The 12,251-nt window shown below is 43.6% G+C and overlaps 1 protein-coding gene across 2 annotated transcripts in view; it reads right to left on the bottom strand.

Annotated features, from left to right (window-relative positions):
- The window catches only part of abca5 (ATP-binding cassette, sub-family A (ABC1), member 5), a 39,811-nt gene that overhangs the window by 8,169 nt on the left and 19,391 nt on the right, over positions 1–12,251 (bottom strand). For both annotated transcript variants that reach the window (XM_083787148.1, XM_083787149.1), the window contains 8 exons: positions 7,692–7,905; positions 6,831–7,003; positions 5,064–5,191; positions 3,235–3,372; positions 2,994–3,107; positions 2,200–2,370; positions 1,342–1,455; positions 673–810 (listed from right to left, as the gene is read on the bottom strand). In XM_083787148.1, the coding sequence (XP_083643274.1) occupies positions 673–810; positions 1,342–1,455; positions 2,200–2,370; positions 2,994–3,107; positions 3,235–3,372; positions 5,064–5,191; positions 6,831–7,003; positions 7,692–7,905 (1,190 nt within the window). The remainder of the gene's footprint in view (positions 1–672; positions 811–1,341; positions 1,456–2,199; positions 2,371–2,993; positions 3,108–3,234; positions 3,373–5,063; positions 5,192–6,830; positions 7,004–7,691; positions 7,906–12,251) is intronic.

A 12,251-nucleotide genomic window follows, 5' to 3' on the forward strand; every position in this document is an offset into this window, starting at 1 on the left:
CTTTATTTCTAAGCGCTACATTATGCGTTTGGCAGATTTGCACTTGGCCACACTGATTTTGCTTTAGTTAACAAATACTCTACTATGAAGAAAAACAGTTGTATGAAAATACTTATAAATAAATGATGTATCTTTGCTTTGAACACATTATGCTAGGGATCGGCCGATTATCGGCAACAGCCGTTCAACGGCGGCGATATCACCGATATTGGAAATCTGGCCAAAAAAACAACAATACTGGCCGATATTTTTTTCCTCTCTATACGACGAGGCATAAATTAGGCGTATGTGCTGGTGCCAGGGATGCACCGATGTATCGGCCACATATCTGCCGATATCTGCCGTTATCGGAACTGACATTAACCGATGGCAGTAGCTGATATTCATCTGTTGTTGATAAGCATGCATTTTGCGTTGGCTATGTTGGAGTGCTGTTTATCCCAGCCTACCAAGCTGAACATTCGTTTCTTGTATTGAATATGTATTTGAATATATCAGTATCGGCTATCGGATAAATAGTTATTTTAAACATCGGTATCGGTCAAGAATCGGTGCATCCCTAGCTATTTTCAATACTCCTTGTATAACAAAGTACTGACTATAAGGTGTAGTGTGTCGATTGTGATGAATACACTGTAGAACGGTGCAGGAGGAACGGAGAAACGGGCCTACCTTGGTGATGCAGTTGAGGCAGCCCATGAGAGGATACAGAGGGTTGAAGAAACACAGCGCGTTGTGCAGGTTCCGCGTCAGGCTCGGGTTGTCGTTGACAAACGACAGCTGGACCAGGGAAGCAGACACTACACACACCTTTAAAAGAACAGGACGGACAACACATTCATTAATGACAGCTGGACCAGGGAAGCAGACACTACACACACCTTTAAAAGAACAGGACATTCATTAGTGACAGCTGGACCAGGGAAGCAGACAATACACACACCTTTAACCCATTTTGGGGCAGGAACCCCTTTTGGTGTTAGCATTATGTTATGCTTTAGCTATTGAAAAATAGCAGATCTACAAGCTCATGGCGCGCTAAGAGCTTGTAGGTCTGCTATTTTAAAAAAAATCGAAGAACGACTGACATAGAAACATAGCTTTTTTTAAAAACTGTCATTTTCAAACAGACATTTTTTAGAATCTGATCTCAGGTCAAAATGGGTTAAAAGAACATGACGGACAACACATTCATTAATGACAGCTGGACCAGGGAAGCAGACACTACACTACGCACACCTAAAACATCGGAAAGTATTCAGTGGATTGTCACCCCAGTGTATGTTTTCTTTAACAATATTCTGTAGGCATTTCTGAACGTGTCATAAATTGCAGTCTCACCATCATGGAGACCACGGAGAAGAAGTCCCTGTTGCTCTGGACGCGGGCGAAGCCAAACGAGACCACGTAGGTGAAGAGGATCATAGCCGGGCCGAAGCCCACCGTGCACAACACCTGGGGGAGGAGGAGGAGGCAATATCATGGCAATGCACCCATCAATGAGTGTCTCACGTCAGTCTTGGCGTCTCGCTCGGCGAGTTTAGTTACTCATTGCCTAACTGGCGGCTGCAAGCTACCAGGCATGAGCATGAGCCTCACTTTTTTTGTTAACACACGTAATTCATCACAGTCAAGATGTCTAATAATAACCTGTGGGGCTGCTCAATCCATCGTTTATATTCTCCCTTGATGTCTAAACAATGCACACATTTCTGCATCTGTAGCTTCTTTCTTATACCAATAGGTTTGGCACTTTTACTCATGTGAAATTTGAATTCCGGACTTTATCTTGTTAACCCATTTTGCGCGGGAGCCCGTTTTGGTGTTAGCATCATGTTATGCTTTAGCTATTGAAAAATAGCAGATCTACAAGCTCATAGAGCTTGTAGGTCTGCTATTTTTGAAAAATCGAACGACTGACATAGAAACATAGCTTTTTCAGAAAACTGTCAGGATGTAGAACACATTTTTAGAATCTGATCTCAGGTCAAAATTGAGGCTGCTCAATCCATTGTTTATATTCTCCCTTGATGTCTAAACAATGCACACATTTCTGCATGTGTAGCTTCTTTATTATACCAATAGGTTTGGCACTTTTACTCATTCCGGACTTTATCTTGTTAAATTAACAGAGTTCCTTCTACATTGCAGTATTGTTTGGTCAGTGCTTTACCCCCGCCACTAGGTGCTGCTACTCACCACAGCGGTGAGGTTGCTGGAGGTGAGCAGGCTGCCCGTATGGAAGCAGAAGAGGATGACGGTCATGGCGGACAGGATGAGGTAATAGAAGGGGATGTCCACCGCTGCCTGGCCACACCAGTAGGCTGACGGCACCATGCCAGAGATGCGCAGCGTGGAGCGACACTTGATCTACAAACACAACAAGGTTAAGGTCACTCAATCTGACCACGCCGGAAGGCTGAGGGCACCGTGGACGCGTTAAGGGTCCACCTGGATTCATTTTACGCTCTCAAGAGTTAAGGGCCACTTCACTCCTTTTGCAATTTTAATGATGTTTAGGACACAAGAAAAACTTTCCTGGGATTTTTATGTGTGTAATATTTATTATTTTTTTATATTTTAGTCATGACGCCATGTTCATGACCAAACACCTGTCATGAAAATTTGGTCTCACTTCCTTCCTGGACTACAGTCACACCCCCATACAGCCTCCCCCCTCTCCACAAGGAGGGGAAGTGCACTAAAGCATTATGGGCATTGTAGGAATTCAGCAATCCAGTCACAGACTTCCATTGTTTTTGGGTACAAATTTCAAATTATGCTACTGTTATCTACTAGTACAAATACTATTAACATTGAGTGACTGCAGTTTCTTCCAGCGGTGAAATGTCCCTTTAAAGATCCATAAGGGTCCATTTGGTTAACAACTCTCCATCATTTAGCTGGGGACCACCTGGAACCCCCTCAAGGACCACTGGTTGAAAACCACCCCAATGAAAGGAACAAAGTGTTTAACTTGATCATGAACGTACCTCTCTGTCCCGGGTGTGCTCCATGGCAAAGTAAGCTGGCATTCCAGCCGCCAGCATGCCAAGTATGATGGCCTCGATGTACACCAGGGCGTAGGACGTGGCTTCTGGGATTTGCTGGAGAATTAATCATTTCCATAACACATCACGCGTTGAACCAAGGTCTGCATAAGTAACACAAGTAAAACTGACATTTGATAGATCATGATGTGTCTTAGTTAAAACTGTGTGTGGGAATGCTCACATAGTCAAAAGGCTTGGTCCAGGTTCGGATCTTCCCGGTGCCGTTGAGGCCTCGCAGGAGAGCGTTGCTGAGGACATTGACCGCCATCGGCAGTGAGTGTACCGTGGTGCTGTTGAACGCCACACTGTACCGGAAACCCTGTTGAAATGTAGTAAAAAGGTTTTAGGTTTTTTTCTGTTTTATATAAATGTATGCATCATCATACAGTGTCACACAAAAGTATTGAAGATAGCCGATCTACAGTACAGTGCATTGCGACGTGTTGTGAGCATGTAGATTGGCTATTCTCACTAACCCATTCAGGACGGGAACCCCTTTTGGTGTTTTTACCCTTCAGAACAGGAACCCCTTTTGGTGTTTTTACCCTTCAGAACGGGAACCCCTTTTGGTGTTTTTACCCTTCAGAACGGGAACCCCTTTTGGGGTTTTTTACCCTTCAGAACGGGAACCCCTTTTGGTGTTTTTACCCTTCAAAACAGGAACCCCTTTTGGTGTTTTTACCCTTCAGATCGGAAACCCCTTTTGGTGTTTTTACCCTTCAAAACGGGAACCCCTTTTGGTGTTTTTACCCTTCAGAACGGGAACCCCTTTTGGTGTTTTTACCCTTCAGATCGGAAACCCCTTTTGGTGTTTTTACCCTTCAGAACGGGAACCCCTTTTGGTGTTTTTACCCTTCAGAACGGGAACCCCTTTTGGTGTTCTTGTTGCAGTATATAGCAACAAAACTTTTTTGAATAATTTTTCCGAAAACGTAGGTCAGTATTTAGAATGCGTTTTTAGAATCGGCCTCAGTCCTAAATGCGTTTACATTTGAAAAAGGAACGGTTTTGGACATACACGTTTTCGACCCGACGGCAACGAAAAAAGGGCACCACCAGTGCCCATTCTGCATGCCAGGACAATGATCACAAGTGTCCTTTTAAAGAATTTAACGTCTGGCTTTCAATAGACCTCTTAGTAGCCCTCAGAGGGAGTGCACTCTATGATTACATAAATGGAAATGCAACGAGGAAAGATGTCAGTCCATGACTAAGGTTAGATCTCTGATAACATAAAAAGTCTCGTCTTCAAGAGACAAGAAAGTGGCCACACACACACACACACACACACACACACACACACACACACACACACACACACTGATACAGCCAAAGTTTATTTATTTTAGGACACAGAGAGAATAAACGAACCAACGCTTCGGCAGACAACTGCCTTCTTCAGGGTTATCCCTGATAACAGCCAGGGGATCGCATGGCGTTTACATTCTTATAGCATCAAATAAACTGTGTGTATCAATCTAGGGCTGTCACGATTATGACATTTTACGAAATGATGGCAATTAACGATTTAATTGTGCTTTTTGGCATTCAACATTGGAACGTTATGAATACAAACCTAATTTATGTTTGCCTGTTAGGCTTATTTTCTATTAAAAATGTTCACTGCAAATAACCTAAATATACAAAGAAATGACCCTAACCCATCATTTCTAATTTTATACTACAAAAGTACAAATAGCCGATCTTACAAGCTTTGGCAGACAAGCTTCGACAAAACCTCACTTCTGTTGTGAGCTTGTTGATCTGCTATTTCTGCAATGTTTTTGGAAAATGTATGAAAGGTTTTCAACATGAAAACGATTATGCAAAATTATGTTTCTATGTCAGTGGTTCTCAAACTATTTCATGTCAAGGACCCCCAGAATTATATGTAATTATGTTGTTCCAGGGACCCCCCCAGAAGCAAAGATTTGAGTTAAAAATGTTCGCTCTGAAAGAATATATATTCCAAATTCACGCCACATTTTCACGATTTAAAGAATATATTACCTTGCTGGATCCCGTCACGTTGAGGGCAGCGCTGTGAGGAGCCGCTGCCATGTAGTCCACCTGCTTCATCATCTCCACCAGGATGTCCTGAGACTCCAGGTTGTGGACCAGGTCAGAGATATCCGAGCCTGTCGTCGAGAAATGACAGTTACACTTATCTGTACACTGTAGCTAGAACTATTTAAACAAATTAGCTTCATAAGAAAAAAACAATGGGAGGAAAAAAATGGGCTACCGAATTAAGGAGATTGAAAAAAGAAGAAGAAAAGACCTGTGTCAGAGAAGGGAACAAAACTAAATAGTCATGATTATCCATTCATCAGCAAAGTTTTAAACCAGGCTCAATTAAATACAGCAAACATGGATTTAAAGCAGATAGATGAAGTCCAAGATGCCGCCAGGCTACAGCTAATCTTCTTCATATGTTTTGGTCTTTTGGACCTGTCCTGCCTTACAGTCTTATTGGTCATCCATATTTGATACTATTTCAGATGTATTACAGTTGCCCATAGATCCATCCCCTATTATTTCCTTATTTGGTGTACTTCCTGAAACCATCCCCCTGCCTAAATATCAATCAGATCTCGTCGCTCGACTCTTCTGGCAAGACGTCTTATTCTGATCCACTGGGGGAAAAAAACATACTCTCCGTCAAATTCACGTTGGATCTCTGGATATTATACTTTTTAAAATGTGGAAAAAATATATACTCTGCATGGTTCCATTTCCAAATTCAGTAAAGTATGGCGGCCTTTTCTATCACATGTTGACCGCCTTACACTCGTACCCCCAACTGAACCTGAATAGCAGTTACCTGACTAGCCTGCCTGTCTTGCCTGGATGATGTTTGTGACCATGAACTGATTTGTATATTTGTATATTGTATTTTTTATTTTTATTTTTTTGTTTTTGTTACACTGTTTACCTTTCTTGTTGTTGTCTCCACCAGGCCGAAGGCATGTGGGGAGAGTATGTTTTGCACTCCGTCCGTCCGCGTGTCCGTCCGTCCGTCCGTGTGTGTGTCCGTCCGTGTGTCCGTGAACAGCTAATCTCGGCCACCGTTAACCCGGTCGATGCCATATTTTGCACACACACTCCCTGGATGCCACCCATGAACCTCTGCCCCAAACTTTCCAGAACGGCCTGTTATAGCGCCACCAGGAGGCCGCTTTGTGCAAAACAAGTTTTTGCACAGTACACCTACAGATTTTGTCCAAACATCACGCAAATTGGTACACAGTCTCTCTAGAGCCATTCAACGAAACGGGTCTTTCAGATTTATCAGACTCCATCCTGATTGGTTAAGATTGGCTTCCAAAGTTCACAGGAGTGCTCAGTTTCAAACAAAATGCTGCAAATCATGAACACATCGCGTGATTTCCGTGAAATTGTGCACCCACATTCCCACTAGGCCGAGGACGAAATGCCACATGAACAATTTTAACTCAGCCTCAAGGTGGCGCTATAACTGGCCGAAAAGAGTTTTTACCTCTAACTGCACGGATCTGTGGATAACCTGGTGGAGACCTGTGCCCGGAAGGGCACTTTTTCTAGTTTGTTTCTGCATTTGTTAAAAAAATCTTTAAAATCTAATAAACAGAACGTCATTTGAAGAACCACAACAGAAAATTCAAGGTATAGAATCCTTACCAAGGTATTAGTCAATACAAAGGCAAAGGATTCATATTGATCATTTGCCTCCATAGCACGGTCAAATGATTCTAGAAAAAAAGGATGGGTGGGGGGTAAACTAAATGTTAGCCTAACCTGAGGAGTTGCAAACCAGTAAGCTGGTGGAGTACTTCCTGGGCGCCCCCTGGTGGCGTTTGAGGAGGTAGACATTGGGCAGGAACTGTCTGTCCGGGGAGTGGATCTGGATGTTGCCCGTGGCCAGAGACAGGACCAGCACAGCGGCCACAAACACCACCAACAACGCCAGCCTGGGAAAAGAGGGAGGTACGGGAAGGGGGGAGAGATTTGAGCCCACTTTCCTCTCGGTCCTGGACTATGGTGACATTATGTATAGGTCTGCTGCTCCATCCCTTTAAAACGTCATTTAAAGCGCCTATATACTGTCTACCACTCTGCCTTAAGGTGGACTACTGGTGATAGTTACGGTACCCACCACTGTGCACTTGTGGACTGAGAGACCTTTGCTGGACCTTTTCTTCAGCCCAAGGACCCCTAAGATGAGAGAGAGATGATGCAGCCAGGGACCCCCACTACATAGTGTATACAATTTTGTTGGAGATTTCACTTTTTCATAGATAGATTCAGAGCACTCACGTGTTAGCGTGGCCCAGCCTGTGTGATTTCTGGTCTAGAGCAGGGGTTCTCAACGTTTTTGGCTGGGGACCCCCGAAAATGCTTTGGCCATGCCTCGCTCGTCCCGTCCCGTCCCCTCCCCGGTAGAAAACAGCGGAGAACACAGACAAGCAACGTGCCTCTGCACTGTTATTGATTCGCAAAATACAAGTCAACTCCCACTTCCTATGCCAGAGTTTTGAATGCGTTTCCCCAGGCTTTACATTTTTGAGCCGAATGCGAACGAGGCCACCGAGGGTACTCACGTGTAGACGAAGGTTTTCGTCTCCTTGCGCATGTGGAGCCAGATTCAGAGTTACTCACGTGTAGACGAAGGCCTTCCTCTCCCGTCGCATGTTGAGCAAGTGGAGCCAGGCCACGGTGCTGAACTGCTGCCTCCACAGCGCGTGGCCCGACGCCGCGTCCGACGCCCGGCCGTCCGAGAAGGCCAACAGCCGCTGGTCCGTGTCGTCCGTGGAGATGGAGGACGCGTCGCACTCCTCCTCCACCTGCTGCTCCTGGTTGAACACGCTGTAGTCTGAGACACAGACAATATGTACACGCTGTAGTCTGAGACACACAGACAATATGAACACGCTGTAGTCTGAGACACACAGACAATATGAACACAATATGAGAGGGATCAACCGATTCTTTTGCTAAAACCCAGGCCTTGTTTTTTAGCTGAAGCATAGATCTGGCTGTTATTCTTTGCTTTTTAAGGGGGCATGTAGTACAACATCTGCGCTTTCTAGGGTGCAAGAGATGTTACTGTTTTGGAGGTCAGATAAGGCCTCTAGCGGCCGCATATCTCTCCAGTCAGAAATGGCTCAGAGTGCATCGTCTCTGCCCGAGAGGAAGGTGCCTTATCCGAGAGAGAGAGAGGGGTGGGGGGGGAGTTGCACCACACGGGTGTGATTTTTGTTTTAGCCTAGGGGGAGGGGGGGTTGTATATGTTTGTGTGTTTTCTTGCGTACATGTGTAATGTCATGTGAAGAAATGTAAAAAAAAAAAGAAAAAAAAAGATAGCATATTGGAGCATGCTGATGCCCCAATCTCGGGGAAAAGAGGGGCGAGTGATTCCAGAACAGGTTGAAATTATCTATGAAGTTTTGAGCAGCGCAGAAGGAGAGAAGCCAGGTATTGAGGTTTACTGAAAGTACCCATTCAGCCAGGACAAATGGATTGATTTACCACAACTGCTGGTCATATCGATCAAGCGTTTGAAGTGGATTTTCAAAAGCTCAGAGTGGCTTGTAGCCACATGGAATATAATTTTAAAGATCTTTGGTTGGAGAGAGGACTATGTCTGGAAACTTTTCAATGATGTCGGGGACCGTGGGACCAGGATGAACAATACATCATATGAAAGCTTACATAATATGTAAAAAACTGAAAAATGACCATGGCCCCCTTGTTTATCAAACCACTGTACTCGGTCACATACATACAAAAAAAAAGAAAAACAATAGTTTTAATAGTTTATTTACACTTCATTAATGTTTCTTTATACTTTTATGTAGGTTTAAAAACATACAAATCTGGGAAATTCCATAAATAATTAAAAAATATATTTAATAAGCTACGCACGGTTCCACAGTAGAATACAGACAGACGTCATGGACTGTGCTCGGGTGATCTGTGGATTATGAATCTGGGCCAATGGGTTTGTTTGTTGCTTGTTTTGTGGACTTTGTTTTCAGTTGCTGTTGGTAGACATGGCCGCCAGTTCCCACCTGATGTTGTGTGGGAGTCCAGACTGCTCCAGACCGTACTGAATCACTGCTAGCTTGGACAGCGTCTTGAGACTAGGATTCAAGTCTAGGATGTACAGTTCATTGGGTGTTCCCAATAGGATGACACAAGCTCCCACCATGCAATAGCACATCTCGTACATCTTAGATGGGCCTTTCCCTTTGGTCCCAACCTTCTTCCAGGAGAAGGTCTCTGGGTTGAATTTCCACGCACCACTGGAGGTGTTGTTGTAGCCACCAACTATGTACAGCTCTCCATTGTAGACAAAGTCTGAATGTTCTTCTAGAAGAGGCTGTGCGGGAAGCCCTCTCAGCCAGCAGTTGGTCTCTGTGTCAAACATTCGGATGATGTTGTCAAGCATGTTTTTCCACGGGTTCCACACACGCCCAAATACAAACATCTTTGTCCCAATTATGGTGGTTTTACAGTGACTCATCTTCAATGGAGTTCCTCCGGGGTTAATTAAAGACCAGACCATCGTGGTGGTGTCCAACTTGTGCATGGCATTAGTCCATTCTGGCGGTCCAACCAGCTGGTTCCATCCTCCATAGATAAACATTACCTTCTCCAAGACACAGGCTGAGTGGTCGCACCTCCCCTCTGGAACAGTCCAAGAGGCCCTGGGTTGAAACCATCTGTGGGTGTCGACATCAAATGCATGGAGAACGTTGTGGGAGTTGTGGCACACACGATTAGAGATGTGAAACCCACCCCAGAGGTAAACGACATCTTCTATCAGAACAGCTGTGTGGTAAAAATTTCCTCCACCCGTTGTCACGGAAGGCAGCATCCTCCAGCGCAATGACACTGTGTTAAAGACATGTGCACATAATATGTGCACATGTCGTATATTATACTCTGTTATACGATTCTCAAACGTTCTTGTAAAGCAGTACACCTTGTATCCAACTGCTACCGCAGAAGTTATGCACAGTTTTTCTCCACTCAAGTTCAGCGTCCAGCAGAACATTTCTCACACTATATTTTAAGCCTTTCTCCGTAATAGACAAGTAGAGTCCCAATTGTGTGCTCTGCTGCTTATGTTGGTTTGGTGGCACAGATGCCTCCCAAAGTCTGGCAAATCCACACAGCTGATGAGTTGGGTTTGGCCAACAACGGTTGTTGTGGTGAATTGATGGACAGTGCAGTCACGCCCCACGCAAGTTCTGGTTCATGGCAGACGGTCCGGTTCAGTGGTGTCTGCAACTACTCTTCAGAAGTTACTTCAAGCAGACAGAATTATTGTTAAAAGGTTTCACAATTAGGGCTGGGCGATATGACGATATATATCGTATTTTCGATAGAAAATGTCTATCACGAAAAAAAAGCTATATCGCCGTTTCGCTTTACGGCAGTATTTTACGTCACAGCGCTTATATACGGCATGCCCAGCAGCCCACCGCGCGCACTGAAAACAGTGAGCCAACACCTTTCGGATGTCTTCTCTATTATATACTCTAACACGACCACAACACAAGCCGAGGTGGTGCTTGCACCTAAAAGAGGGGCAACGTCTTCCATTGTATGGATATGGAAGTGGTTTTGATTACATGAAGGGAGATGATGGCTGACGAGATTCAGAGCGGTGTAAGGGGCACGTTCGGAAATACCACACCGGAGCGAACTCATCTATCAGTTTGCATTGCACAGTGCGCCTAGTGCGCTATTTCCGAACGCGCCCTAAAGTAACCGGTCATTCACTGTTATAAATGCAGGTTTCATGTTGGGTCAAATTGATAAATTGCGTGAGCCACGCATGTTTTACACAGTTGAACAATAAGCTTGTCCGTCGTCGGGTGCACTGCAAACTTCTTCCAAGACGAAGACGTTCCTCTTACCTGTGCAGTCCTGTCTTGTTTTATTGTTCCAAATAAATTATTCCATTTGAAAAGTCCTTAATTCAGCAACAGCTTACAACAACAACACAAGACGCTGACTTTGTTGTGATCATCAAAAAAAAAGGAAAAGAAAAAGCCCCACTCGTCCCAGACTCGCATATACGCACAGCTGGGCATGGAGAGGTGACGACAAGATCGCGTTCTCTCTCACTCTCTCTCACTCTATCGCCTGTAGTCAATTAAACATCGTTAAGCTGCCCAACGTCTTTAACAAACTAAACTATAACTACAACAGAACATGTTGATTCCCTATACAGAGCTTAAATGAACTGAAACAACTGTAGTGACAAACTGTGACATGAGATATTTATTTTTTCCTTAAGCCAATTTAATGCAGACACAGGCCTGTACTTCTGTGTCTGAACTCTGAATGGCAACGTCTTATTTCTTTCTTTTTTCTTTTTAATTGTCATAATAATAATTATTATTAATAATACTAATAAAACTTTATTTGTATAGCACCTTTCATGACATGAAATGCAGCTCTCAAAGTGCTTTACAGAGCAATGGAGAAAAAAAGAAAAGCAAGGCAACGACATTAAAAAACAAGCAGTGATGCAATACAGTGAGGACATGAATAACAAAAAATAAAAGATCAATTAAAAGCAATGTTGTAGAAGTGGGTCTTGAGCTGTGCTTTAAAAATGTCTACAGAGGCTGAACAATTGAGTTCAGCCTCTAATTATTATTATATACATTTTATTTTGTAATATTTTTGTACTTGCTTTGGGCCTGTCTGTGCATGGGAAGGGCATCAGTATTATATTCATATAAGTAGACTGGATAATGTGAATTTAATTGTTTTTTGAGTGGTGCAACCATTATAGACAGCTATGTGTGTCCCTGTCCCTGTATCCGAGCACGGAAATAGCATAACTATTGTCACCACCAAGTGTCACTGTTGTGCAGCCTAACACAGACAGAGGCCAGGGAGGAGAGCTTGTACAGTACAGTACAGTACAGTACAGTACAGTACAGTACAGTACAGTACAGCCCAAGTACAGTAAAGTACTCGACTTGAACAAAAATCAATTATTTTAGATAAAAAAATAGGTATCGTAAAAAATATGCTATATCGTGAGTATATCGTTATCGTGATAAAATAAATTCTATATCGTGATATGAGATTTTGTCATATCGCCCAGCCCTATTCACAATGACATTTTTGGTTTAGTCAACGTTTTATTTTAAGGGATAAATCTTTGTGATGACGTTGTGATGTCGTCACATG

Source organism: Protomyctophum parallelum, assembly GCF_964188405.1.
Source record: "Protomyctophum parallelum genome assembly, chromosome: 17".
Taxonomy (NCBI): Eukaryota; Metazoa; Chordata; class Actinopteri; order Myctophiformes; family Myctophidae; genus Protomyctophum; species Protomyctophum parallelum.